Source organism: Lissotriton vulgaris, chromosome 6 (genome assembly GCF_964263255.1).
Source record: "Lissotriton vulgaris chromosome 6, aLisVul1.2, whole genome shotgun sequence".
Lineage (NCBI taxonomy): Eukaryota > Metazoa > Chordata > Amphibia > Caudata > Salamandridae > Lissotriton > Lissotriton vulgaris.
Genome location: NC_141694.1, coordinates 951104215 through 951123580, shown reverse-complemented (window position 1 = coordinate 951123580; position 19366 = coordinate 951104215). Strand labels below are relative to the sequence as shown.

Below are 19366 nucleotides of genomic sequence, written 5' to 3'. Positions count from 1 at the left end.
AGAGAGCAGCTGTGCAGTGGATTGAAGAGAGATCACATGAGCCATGTAAGGAACAGATGAGGTTCCATTGGGGCATCACAAAAGGGGTAGGAGGGAACAAAGGCTGTAGTGTAAACATTCCAAAAAAGTGTCACTTGAACAGGGAGGATTTATTCGGCAGCCGCAGGAAAACCAAAATAGACTACTGGTAACCCATAACAGTGCCCAGGGCAAGGATTTGCCGGGATAATGATAACAGAAACAGCAATACCTCTGTTAGAGGAGCGAAAAGGGGGGCCAATCCACAAACCTATCCCAACTGTAGGAATATAAAGTCTTGGTGGAGGGATGCCAGGTTGCCAAGATATCACAGATCTCAGGAGGGAGATCAAAACCCTCAACTGCTGCCACTCAATCACCAGGCACTAAGTTGGAAAGTGTGCAGGCTCAGATGTAGGACCCTGCCCTGTTGCTGTGACAAAAGATCCTCCTGAAAGGGGCAGCCTGACTGAAGGACAGATGCCCATGCTCAGGAGTTCGGGATACCATATTCTTCATGCTCAGTCCAGATGACTTGTGCCCCGGCTTTCCTGATCTTCTTGAGAACTCTAGCCAGGAGTCATATGGTGGAAAAGCGTACAGGAGTCCCACTTTCCACTTGAGTTAGAACATGTCTCAGAATGAGAGATGCTTTCGAAACTCCAGCACGCGTAAGAGAGGACATTGCATTTTCTCGATGGTTGCAAACAGATAGAACCATGGTTCTCCCTATTCTTGGAAGAGACCTTGCGCCACCTCCACATGTAATTGCCTTTCATGGTTTGCAAGGCAACGATGACTGAGTTTGTCCCCTATGCCCTTTAAGGATCTCGCCAGGTGTTGTACGCCCAGGAAAATGTCCTGGCTCTCTAGCCAAGTTCAGAGGCAAAGAGCCGCCAGGCACAGGGTCCAAAACCCCACCAGCCCTGTTTATTGTAATACCACATGGCGGCGGTGTTGTTTGTAAACACGTGAACCAGCCTTCCTTTGATGGAGGGAAGGAAGGCTTTTAACATCAAGCGGATAGCCCTCAGTTTCAGAAGATTGATGCAAAGCTGAGCTTCAGCCGGACACCAAAGTCCTATGATCTTCACCTGCCCAAAGTGGCTGTCCCAACCTAGAAGTGATGCATCGGTCACCACTGTCAATTCTGGATAGGGGAAGGAATAGGGGTCTGCCCATGACCCAATCGGGGTCCGTTAGCCACTACTGCAGATTTTTCATAATCTCCTTCGGAATCTTGACCTGAATGGAAAGATTCTCTGGATGCTGTGCCCACTGGGACTTCAGTGCCCTCATATGCCATTAAGCGTGATTCACCAGCAGGATGCAGGAGGCCAACAGATCAAGCAGCCTTAGGGGACGTCTCACCAAAATCCCGGACTGAGGTTGAAACATCGTAATCATAGCCCAAATGTCCTGGATTCTGTGCTCCAGATGGTATGCGTGCGATTGGACTGTATGCAGAATGGCTCAGATGAAAGGGAGTGCCGGAGAAGTAGCCAGGTGTGACTTTGGCATGTTGATATTGAACCTCAGAGATTGCAAAAGTTGCGCCGTAATCTGGAGGTGGGCATTGATTGCCTGTGGCGAGGAAGCCTTCAGTAGTCAATCATCATGAACTCCCAGGGGCAACTGGTAAGGCCAAAGAGGCGTACAGCAAACTGGAATGCTTTTGGCCCACAAAAACTGCAGGTAATGTCTGAGGGCCTACAGAACAGGAATTTTGAAATATGCACCTTACAAGTCCAATGTTACCACCCAGTCTCCAGGATCGAGGGCAGGTAGAACCTGAGCTTATGTGAGTATCTTGAATTTCTTTTTCCACAGAAAGGTTTTGATATCTAGTATAGTGAGGCTCTAGTATAGGACAGAAGCCTCTGCACTTTTTTGGCCGTATCTCTGGTGCTGGCACCCTCTTGATCGCTCCATTAGCAAACAGAGCCTCCACTTCCTTATGGAGCAAGGAGAGATTCTCCTCTGACAGCTGTTCAGGGGATGTTGGCAAGGGTGGGGGAGTTTCAGTGAATGGAAGAGCATGATCCTTATACACAATTTGGAGCATCCACTTTTTTGACATGATGGTGCTCCATTGGGGCAGGTGGTGCCGTACTTTGTTGCCAAAGGGTCACTATGGTGTGGAGGGCTCATTAAAGTGGCTCGGAGGCTGCATGCCAGAGGGGCGGAGGACTCAACAGTGTGCTGGGTAGGACTCCTGCACCCTTCTGGGATCCTCGACCTCGGCCAGTCTGCTGCGCTGTGGGGTAAGGCTGATATTGCAGGCAACCATAGGAGCCCAGACACGGCTGTGGAATGGGTGAAAGGACTGCTACTGTGAGCAGGAAGCCAGAGAGAGGCCCAGGGAACTAGTTATGGCTTGCTTTACAGGAACCTCTCCTTTTCCATATCAGTTATGTCGCCTAGCAAGGAGAGCCATCAAATAGAATTTCAATGAAGGACGCTTGAACTTCCCCTGAAAATGGAGTGAACCGTAACCAGGCATGACAGTGTTTGCCACCGGAGGGCAACGCATGTCTGGGGAGGTGTCCACGCCACTGGCGTAACCCAGCTTTTCATGCCACTTGTCTTAGCCAAGGTCATCCTAAAAGGGGCCATAACCCTTCCCTCATCTCCTCCTGGGGAAATAAAGGACTTGTGTAAAGGAGGCAAGTCCAGGAGTTGGGCGGGCCTAGACGGTGGCGGGTCAACATTGAGTGGCGTCGACTGAGTTGGAGAGGAGTATTGGGTCTTCATTCAGCAGCGCCAGAGGAATCAGTATTTGCCCCAGAGGGAGTGGGGCTGTGGATGGTATTGACACCCGTGGTGGCATCAGGCCTGATCGGGGTTCAGATTCAGAGGGCCCAGATAGGATCTGGGGATAACCTGCTGACAGTTACTCAGCTAGGGTGCCTCCTAGCTCATTGGGGTCGTTTGGGTGCCAAAGCGAGCTGGTGAAACGAACATGGCGTCATCTAATTCCTTTAACTGGGCTGGCTTCCCTTTGGCTTTGGGAAGTGTAGAGTGGGCCCGAATGCTGGCTATACAGGTGGAGTGCGGGAGTGGGGCCTCAAAGCACAACATTTGGTTGAAGAAGCGGAAGAACACATCTCGTGCTTTTTTAAGTTACCCAACTTGGAGAAGTTAGTCTTGGAGGAGGAAGAGGACTGTCCGCAGGACCGGCCCAGAGATCGACCTAGGAAAGAGGACTGAGAATGGCATGGCGCCTTTTTCTGCCATGCCGCCAGAAGCTTCATCACCCGCTCGTGAATTGCTTTGGGGTGCATAGACTTGCACTCAAAGGAGGCTTTAGGGTCTTGCCCGGAACCCAGGCACCAGAGGCACAGCAAGTGATGATCAGAGAATGACATCAACCAGTGACTTTCTCCACAAAGGTTAAACTCTGTAGGTTTACAGGGAACAGGTCGCTAGCACCTGGAAGTAATTGCTCAAAAATTGTTGACAAAAGCTCAAAAAAGTTGGGTCAAAAAAATTGACAGAGGTAGCCTTCCGGATCTGCGCTGGTGTTACGGAAAGAAAAATGGATCTCAGCGCGCCAGTGTGGTTCTTATGTGGTGACCACAACATCACTTCTGATGCATAGAACGTCAACGTGGAGCCGACTGATGTCACCTACTGCCATGCAAAGATACTGTCCAAGATATTCAGTATCCAGTCTGATGCTTGGGAAATATAAGGTGAGCAATCTACATTTCTAGTCTCCATCAGAAGCACTGCAAACATCTGGCAACAATTTTTGAAAAGTTGGTTTTAATGGTATTCAATATTTTCACCCAACCACAAAAACGTGGGTTTTGAGTCATTTTAGAATATATTTAACTAATTTGTAGTATAGCTCAAGGAACAGTAATCTGAGGAATGAATTTCCCATATCCCTAATCTGGTTGACTTTAATTAGCCTATGCAAGTATGTTTTTTTTTACTGTGTTGCTTAGTGGTTCCACAAAACCTACATTTACGTTCTGTTCGGGTTGCCTTTTCACGGAGGCTAATCTACTAAAGGTGAGCTAAGGCAGCACCCACCGAAAGTGGTATACCACCTGTTTGCGCAATACAACAACTCAAGCACAGCTCCCCCTTTTATTTTAGTATTTCAGAAACAGAACCTGTTAATGCAGCTTCCTAGAAACAGCCCTTTGCCACGTACCCCACTGCTCAACAGTTAACTGAATCAGTCAATCAGCAGATCCTCTGCACATTTTAATTTGTAATGGTGGAGAGTGGGCACATGAATACGGTGTACTGACCAGTAGATGTTTTGAATGGGAGAGAGACACATTCAGGGTTATTAGTCAGGGTAAATTGCATAATTGGATTTAAGTGTTATATCCTTTGCAATATGTTTGAACCTTTAAGGAAATGTTGACATATTCTGGGAGGACGGAATGATGCACAGTCGTAATAAAATAGCGCTGGCTAAATCTCAAGTTCAGGCATTTGTATCCTGTTTATAACCATCTCCTTTAATACATCCTATGTGAACAAAATACCCATTGCAACTCTAGGGCTACTTCCTGAATATTGCTGCATAAGAAAATGATCATGGGACTGTGACACCGAAACTTACTCAACGTATATGAATTAAGAATTAAAGTGAAGCTAAACCATTTAGATGTACAGTTTGCTTTGAAGACTCACCTTCCTCCTCCTAGCTCTAGAGAGCCCAGATCCCCATTAATGAAATAAGAATTGTCTCCAGTCCACTTAAACACCTGTGAAAACAAGACAGACAACGTTACATTGCAGTTGTAAGATCAGAAAAAACACAGGTTTGGAAAACTTTTTGAAACAGAGTACTGCACCGAGCACAAACAAGAAGTAGAAAGAAGAGCAGATTTGTGCACTTACCTTGAAATCAGGACTGAATGTGTAAAGAAAAGTTTCTCCCGTTCCATAGTAGTGGTCGCTGAACTTAAAAGGATGAGTTGCATACGCTCCAAACACCTGTTAGCGTGCGGGGAGTAAAATAATATGTCACATCTGAAGGAAAACATGCAAGATACAGTAATGCATTTGTTTTCTCAGTCATTCTATTTTGAGGATATTACTTAGATACAGAGAATATTCTATAAATAAACCTTATATTTAGGCAATTTAATAGAGAAAAGTGGCTCTAATAAACATTTTAGACTGCGAAAACGGCTATATATATATATATATATATATATATATATATATATAGTGTATTCCCCTTTTAAAGTGCCAGTGATAGGTGATTGGTTGCACCTGTGAAGCTATGAAGCATAGACATGGAAAACATACTCAATGAAATGTTTTAAATAAACTTATTCAGCTCCGATATTTTGGTGGAAGGCAACAATTGAAATATCAGTCAAATACCAATACACTGTCAGATCTCAGATAGTGTTACCACATATGTTGACAAAGAATTAATATATAAGAGGCAACTATTTTGATTGCATTAATATTCTTCATACAAATAAATGTTTGTATACATGTGGATAATCATTCACTATACATTGACTCCGTAAACATTCCTGGTGAAGCACTCTTTTTGCTAAATCAAAAAAGTTTTTGGTCCTCTGCATAAGAATATATGTACATATGTGAAATTATCTAATCGATGGCATTATATCATTTCATCATAAAAATTACTATATATATATATATATATATATATATATATATATATATATATATATATATATATATATATATATATATATATATATATATATATATATATATATGTATATATACTAATATAATAAAGAGAGAGCCCAAACCTTTGAGGCGGGTAATCTCAGGAACCACAGCATCAATCACAACACCCAATACAGCGTTGGAAAGGGCAGTTGCAGCAGAAGGACATAGGCTATGCAGATGCCCACCATATACATTTAAAAGGTAAAAGAACCGTGCCAGCAAAGTAGTCCGTTGTGGGCGTGTGCTGGGGGCGTGACAAACGCTGGGGGCGTGTGGTACATTCCGCCCTTCATGCCAGGTCTCAAATCGTGTGCTGGGGGCGTATGCGGGGCGCGGGATTACGGAAAAAAAAGCGAGCGTTGTGCCCAATATTTCATTGTTTTTTTCTTCCCAGGTTCTGTACATTCTAGCTCTGGGTGTGCTTGCCCCGCCCTCCCAGAGACGTGCACCTGCTTTACTGTATGGAGGTCAGGCATGGCGCTATTCCCAAGGGCCGGAAGGAGCGCAAACAGGGGCCATTGTGCAGGAAATGTAATTTCGCCTTAACTTCCGGTGACGCCTGAAGCGCACACATGGAGATTTTCCACTTCTGTTGCGCACAGGCCTCGTGCCACGCACATCCGGACACAAGGCCCGCCTCCACAGAAATAGCAAGAAAGGGACTATCCCTCCCCCGAGAATATGTGATGATATTCCGCAAACCAACATCCCGCAATTTTTAAAACGCGGGACTATTACTCCTCAAAGACATAATTTTTAAAACTTTTACAATGCATATGACTATCACACATGCCATTATAACGCAAATGCATGTGTGGTAAAGTCATATACATTGTAAAAGTACATTATTAAAACATCAAATATATGTTTGTGTATATATATATATATATGTATATATATATATATATATATATTACCTACTGGCGGTCGCTAGTAGGTGTATATAGTTAGGACCTAGTTACCATAGGAAATCCCCAACATTCTATTGGGAATAACTTACGCGCCGATTGAGGAATCTGCGTGTAAGTTTCCTTAAAATTGCTTCGACCGCTCCTTCCCTGAAAGTTTCGGGGGGATTCGTCAAGCGGGGGCCGAGAAAAAAGGGGGGTCCCAAAACGTGTTTTCCCCATGTTAATTTCCATAGGGACCTTTAGACACGGCTACAGCCCGAACGGCTGAATGGAATTACACCAAACTTGGCAAAATGGTAGGGTCTGGTATGCAGATGTGCCTTTGCTACGTTTGGTGAAAATCCCTCCAGTAGTTCTTGAGAAAATTGAATTTGAAAATTTTCAAATGGCATTTTCTATGGGACCTTCAGACACGGCTACAGCCCGAACGGCTGAACGGAATTACACCAAACTTGGCAAAATGGTAGGGACAGGTATGCAGTAGTGCCTTTTCTATATTTGGTGAAAATCCCTACAGTAGTTGTTGAGAAAGTTGAATTTGAGCAAATTATACATCTATATGCGCTCACCGTACGCGCACCGTACGCGTACGTGCGCCTACCCTTACGTGCGCGAGCGAGTTTCTGATTGGCTGGCAGTCGACTGTCAACCTTCCAAACTGTCCAAACCAGGAAGTGTTGGCCACCATCTTGTTTTTCAGGAGAACTGAGGCACAAGAGAGCCCAAACCAAAAGTGGAAAACACGAAAAGGGAGCAGGGTAGAGACCCCCCAACCCTCTAGCCCTTCTCAGGGGATCCCAAAAGGACCCCAAGGGCAAAAACAAAACAAATCACGGGGTACGCGCACCGTACGCGGACCCCACGATTTTAAAAAACAATAAAAAAAATGTTGCACTTGGTGGTCCTACTGGGACCCCCTGAGAAGGGCTAGGGGGTCCGGGGGTCTCAACCCTGCCCCCTTTTCGCGTTTTCTACTCTTGTTTTGTGCTCTCTTGTGCCTCACTTCTCCTGAGAAACAAGATGGCTGCTCAGGTGGTCCCAGAAGGATAATATAAACGTTATACGCTAATAGAATTAGCATTTACAAAACCTTTGAAATTTATTGAAAAAAAATATAGGTTTCACGCCTGATATAGTTAGGAAATAGCATTTAAAAAACCTTGCAAATTCACTGAAAAAACCATAGGTTTCAATCCTTATATAGTTAGGAATTAGCATTTAAAAACCTTGCAAATTCACTTAAAAAACCATAGGTTTCAGGCCTTGTATAGTTAGGAATTAGCATTTAAAAAACCTTGCAAATTCACTTTTAAAAAAAAAAACATAGGTTTCAGGCCTTAAATAGTTAGGAATTAGCATTTTAAAAACCTTGCAAATTCACTTAAAAAACCATAGGTTTCAGGCCTTATATAGTTAGGAATTAGCATTTAAAAAACCATTGAAATTGCTCCTATATAGTTAGTTGCACTAACTATATTTCGCGCACCCGCAATCCACTGCTGATGATGTCACATATTACATCATTCATGACATGGTCAGTGACATCACTGATGACATCACTGATGACATCTCAAATGACATCACTGATGACATCACTGATGACATCTCATTTGACATCACTGATCACATCACTGATGATATCATTCATGTGATAATACGATGCACCTCCTCACACTCTAATATAACCTTTGATACACCCACTGTTAAATACAGACTACCATTCTTGAAACCATTGACACACCAATACCAGTTACTACATACGCACTCACTGATTCCTGGGTCTACACACACATTCACTCATTCACCCATTCACCCATAGAATCACTCATACATACAGTCACTCATCAATACAACACTATCATATGCACTCATACACCTCTACCGATACTCACACACTGCCACTCATCCATGGAGTTACTCACACACCTAGTCAGTCATGCAAAGAATCAATCACACTTCCATTTCCTCAACTATACAGTTATACACACAACACCTTACTTATTCAAACATATACTAACACATACTTACTCAATTATATAATCACTGATACAAGTACACAATGATCCATACAGCCACTCACACATTCACTGGCTCTCATGTATAGTCATTTATATATGCCAACTCTCACATGCACTGTGTTTTACATATGTACTTACTTGGACATGTAGCACTGAGATATTCATTCACTCACCAACACACCCATGCACACAGTCAACCGCCCATATATCTGTTTCAACATGCACTCTTGAACTCATACACCTAGTAAATCAACTGCTCACACATCTATGCACAGAGTCACACACCTCCCACCCACCCACCCACACACACTCAGTCTCCCATTCAAATACTTGGGCAACCAATCAATAACCCATATAGCCACTCATATAGCTACTGATCAACACATGCAGCAGCTTACACAACAACAGACATACTGATGCACACATTCAGACATTTTAGTCACTAACCCATGCATTTAGTAAGACACATTTAATCACTCACTCATACAGTCAGTCACGCACCTACTAAATCCTTCATCCAGACACTTATACATCCACTCATTCTTCAATATGTAAAACATATTTAAACTTTACAGAAACACACAGTCACTGGATGATGTCATCAGTGATGTCATCAGTGATGTCATCAGTGATATCACTGACCATGTCATGAATGATGTAATAAGTGACCTCATCAGCAGTGGATTGCGGGTGCGCGAAATATAGTTAGTACAACTAACTATATTGGAGCAATTTCAATGGTTTTTTAAATGCTAATTCCCAACTATATAAGGCCTGAAACCTATGGTTTTTTAAGTGATATATAATATATATATATATATATATATATATATATATATATATATATATATATAATATATACTTTGTTTTTGTTATTGCAAATTGATAAAACTGAACACTGGTTTAAAAAGGGTTAGGGTAATCTTAAGTATTATGGTCATGGTTACTGTTATAGTTAGAGTTAAGGGCCAGGGTTGCAAATAAAATTTGAATTCGAGATGCAGTTATATAAACAAAGGGTTATTTTTTGTGAGGAATTAAGTGTTCTGGCTAGTGTGGCAGAGATTTTTTAGAAATGCTGTTCCTCAATAAGAGAATTGTTTTAAATGTTTTGTTCTCCCAGTCCACGTGTAAAATTTCAGTAACTGTGTTTCTCACAGACTGTCTTCTGTAACTGAATTGCCTCAATATGTTGTTCTCCAAAATCACAGAGATCTACGATAGGGGTCTACTTTGCACACAGTCGTAAATACAAAAAGAAGGATCTGCAATGGAAGCCACTATTTGATGTTTCTAAGTTTATGTAAGAAAATCGTAGATAAACAGGGAACAAGCTACGGATCTAATGTCATGTTTAACTGCAACTTTGGATAAACCTTTTCAGGCGACTTGACATTATATCATAAAAGAAGTGTGGCTGCTGAGCAGAATTTGTATTATTTGTTTGACTGAGCTACAGTTGTTTTTAGGTCGAGCCTAAGACAGTGCATGCGCTGTCTGCAAGACGTGTTGTATCCTATTCTATGACTTGCGGCACACCCAGCGATTCTTATTAGCTGTTGTCTGTCAATCAGAAATGTAGTTTTCTTGTTGCTGCATTTCATTAACAGTCCCCCCTTTGTGTGCTTAGATCTGCTTCTGGCAATTTAACTCCGAGAGCATTTTGTTTGGCCAGTGCCCGGTCATGCCCCGTGGATTTTTTGTTACACTGTAGCTTTGTCTTTCCGCTCTCTCCTTGCAGCAGGCAATTAACTTAATCTTCCAGTGAAGTTCTCAAAACACTAACACCAGCCCCTTGCAGCTAGTTATTGGCAGTGTGGATATTATTGCTGTCTAATGGAGCCACTCCCACCCCTTGCTGCTTGTACGACGCTGCCCACAACATACCCATGGAGGCTCTGGCAGTAAAATGCCACCAACCGCTGCTTCTTGTAACGCACCTGAGCTTTGCCTCAACTTTTACGTGGTTTACCCCCCACCCCAATGTGCAGTGTAAGGAGGTGCAAGCCAGAACGGCGCAGTCGCCCCCGCTCCCATAGCACTGTTTCCTCTAACATATGCCAGCTCATGGGAATGGATGGCTTCCTCTGCATTTATATTACGAACAAAGTAATATTTTAACAATTGAGAGTTTTACTGTGGAAGCCTCTTGCGATGTTAGTCTTCCGACTCTTCCTACCTGTTCCATCATGGCGGCCATCCAGTAGGACTGTTTGTTCTTCATTTTTTTACATGCCCTTCCCTTCTGCGATTCGGTATCACGTGATAGGCACCTTTACATAGCAGGTTTGTCATTCTCTGCAGCGTGTTACGCCACAGCACCCTCACCCCTGTGTTGTGTCCAACTCCACCCATGCCCCTATGTTTCTTTCTCACTCTGCCCCGGAGTTAGTCTGAACACATTCAGCTGGTGGCGAAGCAGAGTATCAGGTAAAACAATTCACTGTGCATCACCTGGAATTAAATAACAGCCCATGCCCAAGTCATAATAAACAAACACAGATCTGCATTTCTAAAAGTTTGCCTACGGTGGTGAGTATTAAGTTGATAATTGGATCTCTTGATGGGGGCAGTAATATGTGGTGGTACCCTGCATTATTGTGTGTGCACAGGACAGAGCAGCACTGCCTTCTGGACAGTGAATAACACTACACCTGCCATCAAAGACAAGCCCTTAACCTGCTTACCCCCGAAACCCATACTGTTCCAAATTCCTTCTTGTTCTTGGTGTGGATAATTTGCATCCCTGTCCACTACTTAGAAATATAAGTAACTATAACCGGAGTGCAGGTAAGCACAACACTCAAAGACAGACTACAATGCTATGCAGCTGGTGCCGACACAGGCAACCAAATAGTACTCTAATCTGCCTCCAAATAACTTGCCCGTTATTTAATAATGCCCTACTTACCAAGCTTCAAAGTATGGGGTGCTGTTGGGAGTAATTCTTCTATGTTAACCTAATTGGCATCACATGAGAAGTATATAATCTGTGTGGAATATGGAGCTTGTTAGTGGACAAAGGCTAAATAAGCAGACAAAATGCGTTCTGTGTCGAGCACGGTTTGAAATGGAATAAAACAGCGATTGTTTGTATTCCAGAGTGCAGACATTTCTTACAAGGGAGGAAAAGTGTTGTTTGTGTTTACAGAGTGCCTGCGTTAGCGTTCTTTAGTTCAACCACCAACGGTCAGGATGCACACTGGTAAACCGCGTATTTTTTAAATGTTGAGGTTGTTGAGCACCCGAGCACCATAACATCAGCTGAGGAGAATGGGAGCAGAAGCAGAAGGGAAAGTTCAATGCTGGGAACCAATAGGCTGCCCTTGGCGGGGACTGACAATATGTGGATAGCCCTCATTTCACTTTTTTTGAAAATGATACTTTTAGAAAGTTGAAATTTTCCTGACTAAGTAAAATCTGCCTTTCTGAAAGTGTTCACTGTCACCCAATGTTAATGGCTCTATGGTGAGATGTGTATTGCTCCCTGTCAGTGGACGAAGTGCTTGGGAGTGTGGAGATGTTTATCTCCCCGAGCTTGGTTGGTATTTTACCATTTAAAAGCTGTAATACTGTGCCTGGAGTGGTAAAAGGCTTTTGTCATTTTACAACTCATCATAGCACTTTGCTAGTCCTATGCTTAAAAACATTGCTGTATAAATGGCAAAAGACGTTGTCCCTTTCTATCTAGGTGTGGATGGCACTATGCTAATTCTATGCTTAAAGACTGATAGAAAGTCAGACATTTGAGGTGAGCAGATTTAGAGTGTCGCTGGTGTTGAGGCTGCTCTGTACAGGAGCTGCCTTCCACGTAAACTTGAGAAATATCTAGAGTTCTCTGCTTCTTTTTTGCATAATTTATGTATCATTCTAAACTTGAAAGGGTATTTTTTTGAGATATACATACACACAACTAATATATATATATATATATATATATATATATATATATATATATATATATATATATATATATATATTATATTACACAAGTTAATTGCATTTCATCGTGCAGTTGTTCAACGCACCCTGTCATTTGAAAAAGTTTATGGAATGCAGCAGAAACCACAAAGACAGGTTATTACATAAACTCAACAAATTACCTGGTCTCCTTGGTGTAATCTATTCAATGATCTCATGTTCCCATGGTCACCAGAATCACCTTTTGACTCCACACTAACACTACTAGGTACTTAATTACGACAAGACTGCCTACATACTTTTCGTTTCTCTATGAAAGATGCGTACTGAAAAATTAAGATGCTGGCTTATTAAGAAAGCCTGCAAATGCTTTTAAATATTAGAGTCCATTGATTTTTCTTGCACCCATTCTAAGAGTTTTTTTTACCCTGTGGTCTTAAAGCATATTTATAACTACTGGTTAAAACGTTGCCAAACCTTTTATCCTCAAAAATCACTGAGCAGTGCCAACTGAAATATTCCCTAATATTTCTTTCAAAAGTCCATATGCAAGACAGATTTTCTGTTAAACTTAATGAAAGATGAAAGAGTACCTGGCTGTCCATATCTTTGATGACCAAAAGGACTGGGCTGTCAATAGATGCTGTCTTCCTATACAGAGTTTTCAGGCTGGTACCATGCTCCAGTGTACTATAAGCCAATCGCCAGGGATACCCCTGAACTCGTGCTGGAAGGCGTTGTGCAAGCTAAAAGAGTCAATACATAAATGAAACATTAAGGTAAATAAGAGAAAATTGCTTATCAGCAAAAAGCAAGGATAGGAAGCAAGGCTTTGCTTTCATGCAAAAGCATGATGGTCGCAACTGTGGTACAGCAATAGCAGCATAAACGTGTTATAATAGCAAATCAAGCAGTTGAGAACTGCTGCTCTTTCAAAGGACTCGGTGGTGCTTCGAAAACAATCTTGTTTAATACCATCATTTTCCCTTTAGCTCAAAATCCACATCTGTGCGCAGAACAATTTATACTTGCACCTAGCAATGCTGGAAGTCATTCAATTGGTTTGAACTATTGTTACTAGTAATATCGATAATAGATACCACAGTTGTACATGCCTAGGATAACAGTGTACGGAATGTGTTCTGTTATTATTAGGGGTCCCGGTTTTATGGTATTTATTTTTTCTACTTTTCCATCTGTATTAATCCATATTTATTTTTTGGTCTTTTCATCTGTAATTATCCACATTTATTTTATCGCAAGAAAAAGAAGACGCTAGAGCTAGTATTTTTCCACATTTATTTAAATAGTCATGCACACTTGCACTCAGTTGTTATAAGTTGTTGTAACAGTTTTTGAAATTGGAGCCTATGCTAGGTGCACTTCACTTATTTTGAGCAAATTTCTTCTATGTCCTCGAAGAAACGATTAGTGAATTAGTGGCATTGATTAGGTATCACTTGTAAAGCTGTCTGGCAAAAGTGAAGTCATTACTCCCTCTTTTACTTGCATTTTATCAGCCATCACACAAAGTGTCTGCTCGAAGGATAAAATGGAGAGCACAGACGGTGCAACAGTCCATCTGTTAGTATTTAAGTGCTATGACGTTTCCAGACTCTGGCGATGATTGCCAAGTAAAAATAAGTCATTCTAACTGACCCAAACACCTCTCACTCAGCCTCACTGCTCTGCAGGGGTGAACACTCACTGAGAGGTGGACCCAGGCTTTATGCTGATAGCTGTTGAGGCATGCCTGCCTCCGTGCCCTGCCCCTATTGATCTCCTTCCTCCCTCCATGCAACAAAAAACACAAAAGGTTTCTGGGGCTGGAGCCTATACCCTGGAGGTGTTTTCATACCTCTTAATGAACGTTAGCTGCTTGCATTGCTCCACAAATGTACCTTCTACTTGCTTCCGCTTCATTGCATATCTCCTTTCTCTTTGAGTTTGATATTGTGGTTACAGTATAAAGCTGCCATGCTGGCACGACAGTAAAGCTTTGCTGGTTAGCATTAACTTTTTTTGAAGAGGTCTGTTCAAACAAGAGAGTAAGGCTTGATAAAAGGCACCTTCGGAGGGTACCTGTTTGTTTATGAAGCTTGAGTATGCGAAAAAGCATCTGCTGCCTATAGAAAAGCTTTTGCGTGAGCCACATGACGAGGGGTCTTTTAACCAGATTAATCTGGGTCACTTTCAAAATGCACAGGGAATCGGATGTGAACACTGCTATAGCAAGAGATAACATGTGAAAGGCACAGGACTGCAGCTGTCCTCAGTGGGCAAGAGTCACAGGCCTTTTAATGAGACACAACCAGCATTTTTCAACAGCATTTCTAGGATTTTAATAGTCTGTAAAATCTCTTCATGGCAGAGCAAATAAGTTGTGCCTACATGCTGATTAACACATTTTTAAAGGGCCATTTGAGTTTCCTGAATGCATTACATAGCAATTTTGATTCTTACACTCCAAAAATAATGAAACCTCTCCTTCTGCAGACACGGCACCCCTGGCTGCACTTGTTCACCCCTCTCCAGATGGGCAGTTTGATGGCAGCGGTTTCATATTTCTTTCCACAACCCTTGTGCACCTCAGACACGGATTTTCCAGAGGAGCACATAGGCATCACAAGCATTTGTTTTTCTAGTAGTTTTACGTTTTTTATATATAAATCCAGACAAAGAAAAAAACGTTTTCCGTCAGTATTTATATGTAAAAATCTGTTTAAACGGAAAACCGGGAGCCTTAGTTATGATAGCCTCCCATCACCCATGACGGAATCTTGGCACTTTTGCAAGTATGTGAGGCTAGCTCTGATAGGACTTCCTCGAAGAACCAGGTCTTCAGCTTTTTGCAGAACTCAAGAAGAGAGGAGGCTCTAATGTGGTGTAGGAGGTCGTTTCACTCTTGGTGCGATGTATAAGGAGGCTCACTCTCGTGGCCTACTTTTGTGCATGCGTGGGATGTGTGGCAGTGGGAGTCAGGCTGATCGGAGGTACCTGGGGTGTTTGTGGAAATCTATGCAACTATTCAGGTAGTTGTGTATAGTGTAGTGCTTTGTGTGTGTAGGAGAGAAGCTTGAACTGAGTTTGCTTGTATATTGCGAGCCAGTCGAGTTCCCTCAGTTGAGGTGTGATGCGAGATCAGCATGGGTGGTTGGCTGGCAGCTGTGATTTGGAGTGTCTGTAGTCTTGTGGAGAAAAAGCCACCCTTACCTCCACGGGGCGACGTCTGAGCCGGAGGTCCCTGACCTCCGCGAAGTGTCATGCAGCGTCCCTTTCAAACCGGACTCCTCCTCTCTCTCTTCCCCTACAGGAACCAACAACAACCGCCGAGCCCGAAGGACCGGAAGCGATCCCCCTTGACCCCGGAAGTGAGGCACCATTGGTGGAAACGGAAACGACCGCCTCCGACCCCGGAAGCGCTTTACCGGAAACCAGCCCGGAACAGAGAAAAGCCATCTGGAAGGAAGGAGATGCGTTCAAAGCAGCGGACTTGTGGCAGGAGACAGCGACAGGCTTCGAACCACTGACAGCGAGCGGAGCGGAGCAGAAGAACAGAGACGAGGACGAGGAGGACGACGTCTGGACGGAAGACTGGTGGCGTCCTCAGGAGGTGGCTGGAGAGCGGCCGCAACTCGCAGGAAAGTTGCGGCGGGGCACGTGAGTACACTCTATCCTTTCTCCATGTTCCCCCTGTATTTAGCTGTAAAATACTGTATAGAGACCCTCACGAGCACAAGCACTGTATATTGTAGTCTATCACTGGCACTGTATAAAAGACCCGAGCACCGTTGCCTGTCACACGCAACACCCTCTTCCCATTCCCTCTCTTGCTTGACTTTTCCCATCCTACCCTACCGGCCCTTCCTCACGTTCGGTTTCCGATCCCTTCACTCCCCGGTGTAGGTGGAAGTACAGCAGTCCTTTGCTGTACTGGACTAACCGCCCTGTATTCTCTCTCCCTTATATACCTCCGAGGAGTACCAGTGACCTCTCTTCGCGAAGACGACATCGACCCAGCAGAAGACGACCCCGCCGCACCAGACCCTCATCCCAGCTACCCCAGCTCTGCACTACCACCCGGGACTCATTCATCAAACACTGATCCTAAAGACTTTGTGCCCTGAACTTTCAATAAAAGCAGCTGACCATAGCACACTATATCCAGCCTCCCGCCTGTTATTCCGGTCCGCCCAACCCCCTGCTCCACAGTTGGTGTCAGAAGTGGGATATTCCGGAAGCATGGAGGCCGCAGTCCAACAACTGGTGGAGAGCCAGGAGCAGCTCGGGAGAATGATGGAACGATTCCTCAAGACGGCTGAAGACTATCGCGGACAGCTGCATGATGTCCTGAAGGGCCAGGGCACCGCGCAGGATCAAGCCCTCGAGAAACTTACCAACGTCATGGGGCAACAAAGACCGGTTACCTCCCTACCCTCCGTGGTCTTACAGAAATATGTGTTGGGTGAAGACCCTGATTACTTCTTCACAAATTTCGAGCGCCTAGCCCAGGCTGCGTCATGGCCTGCTGACCGATGGGGCCACTACCTTGGTCCTCTGTTGACGGGTGAGCTGCAGGCAGCCTACCAGCAGGCCAACATCCAGGGACAAACCCCTTACAACAACATAAAAGCTTGCATCCTGGAGCGTCTGGGGATTGACAACGAGACATACAGAGTTCGTCTGCGTCAGGCACGGAAAGGACCCCAGGAAACGCCTCGGGCGCTCTCGTTCCGTATACAGGACTTAGCTAATCGATGGTTGAAGCCCGCCACAGCCACCAAGGAAGACATCCTGACAAAAATATACCTGGAGCAGTACCTAGCGTCCCTACTTCCGGCCACCCAGAAATGGGTGCGACAACACGCCCGCCTGACTCTCGACAGTGCAGTGGAAATCGCCAGCGCATACAGCAGAGCCCAGGAATCCCAGCGAACCAGAGATGAACATCCTCCTCGAACACCACATGGCAGTCATCCCCGGGCCCAAAGGCCCCCTCCCGTGGCCAGGAAACCTGAACCTGTTCCCTTGTTGCCCTACCCAGTTATGCCTCGGCCCACTCCACCCGGTCCTCAATGTTATCATTGCGGTGGGTACGGACATATAGCTCGTATATGCCCACAAAAGGAAGAACCCATGGACATAGGACTGGCCAGGAGCTATGTTTGTCTCACCGCTGAAGTTACCTCTCCGCCTTTTCGATGTCCAGTACAGATTGATGGACACCGAATGATGGCACTTGCCGACACGGGGTGTCGACATAGCGTTCTACGACCACAGGAACTGCCACATCCTGTCGGACCAGTAATTCAACACCTTCAGATGCGGTCTGAATTCAAGGGAAGAGTGGGAAGCCTTGCTATAAATGAAGTAAACTAGAGAAAAGCTATAGAATGATAGGTAATCTGAAATGTTATAGACAAGATATAAGTGTAATAGAGTAGGCAAGTCTGAGAAAATACCTAATAGATACAAAATGGATAAATGAAAATCCCCTAGAATGCAATGCTATAATTTTCAAACCTATGGGAAAACGAGGTAGGATCACTGTCAAATAGGGGCACAGATAATTTACAATGAACAACTTCTGGGAATCATTCTTTAATATAAATAGGCATTAAAAAACGGAACAACGCCCACAATAGTCCCTTCCTGTCGGTATGGAACAAATCTAAAACAATTATTAAATAAGATAGAGAAAACGATATGAGTATTGAAAAAAAATCGGGGGAAGTCCGTAAAGACATCAAAATTAAAATAAAACACTGAAATTCATTTAACAACATCTTCAGTCAAGAATTAACATGTATTATCCAAATAAAAAAGTATCGGTTGCAAAACTTTAGTGTATGCTACCATAGCGTAAAACAATAAGAATACGATCTTAAGATGGCACCACTATACGTGAAGGCTCCACCGAATATGCGCAGGCGCGCGATTCAGGTGCAACCAATTGACCTAATTAAAACCTGCATAAATACAGCGTTCCCCGACCCTCGGCGTTCAAGGCGAGAGAACAAGGCAGAAACGCGATCTTCGTACGTAAGCGGTAAGAATGGGGAACCCGATAGACCCAACATGTAGGTGGGCCATTTGATCCTTATAGAGAAAGGGCTAACGAGGGTGTATCGGAGGGTAAACCCTAAAATGTTGAAGTTAAAAAAGTCCTGGGAGTTAAGGGATAACGTATAAACAGTTAAGGCGAGGAGGGTCCGCCCACCCGTAACGGGATTGTAAATTGGTTCTGGGTGACAGAATAAAGCTTAAAGCACATGTGGACAATAAACCCCTAAGGTAACACGCAGCGGGGGAAAGGTTGCAGCAAAAAGATAAAACCACGCAGTTTATTTAATGTTAACTCAAAAGGGAACTCGGGAGACACAATAAAGCCACACCAAACGCAGAGAGTAAAACCCTGAAGCTCTATACAAAGAAGGGAGATATTTAAACAATAGAAACCTGATAAACATAGAAGGGCAGACCTAACATATAAAAACAGGCAATTCTATGCGTAAGATGCACATATACATATGTACATTTGTCTATCCCGACAGAACATATCCAGTTCACCGACGAAACCACGCTGATATATGCCTGTTCAAGAAAGGTTTTATTAACTTTTAAGGTAAGATGAGATAAACTGATACTTCACTGACCGCATTTATAGATTAAAATAAACCTGCAAAATTAAGGGGGATTTAGCCCTTAACAATGCAACGTCTATAATGTGACATCCTTTATCTAAATAGATACATATTCAGACGGATTAAGAAGAGTGGAAGTACCCTCATACATCTAAAAGAAAGTGGAGAG

The 19366-nt window shown here is 43.6% G+C and overlaps 1 protein-coding gene across 6 annotated transcripts in view; it reads right to left on the bottom strand.

Annotated features, from left to right (window-relative positions):
• NCOA7 (nuclear receptor coactivator 7) overlaps nucleotides 1–19366 on the bottom strand; it is a 1085323-nt gene that overhangs the window by 20613 nt on the left and 1045344 nt on the right. For all 6 annotated transcript variants that reach the window (XM_086926986.1, XM_086926985.1, XM_086926987.1 and 3 more), the window contains 3 exons: nucleotides 13147–13299; nucleotides 4885–4980; nucleotides 4675–4748 (listed from right to left, as the gene is read on the bottom strand). In XM_086926986.1, coding sequence (XP_086783112.1) covers nucleotides 4675–4748; nucleotides 4885–4980; nucleotides 13147–13299 — 323 coding nt within the window. The remainder of the gene's footprint in view (nucleotides 1–4674; nucleotides 4749–4884; nucleotides 4981–13146; nucleotides 13300–19366) is intronic.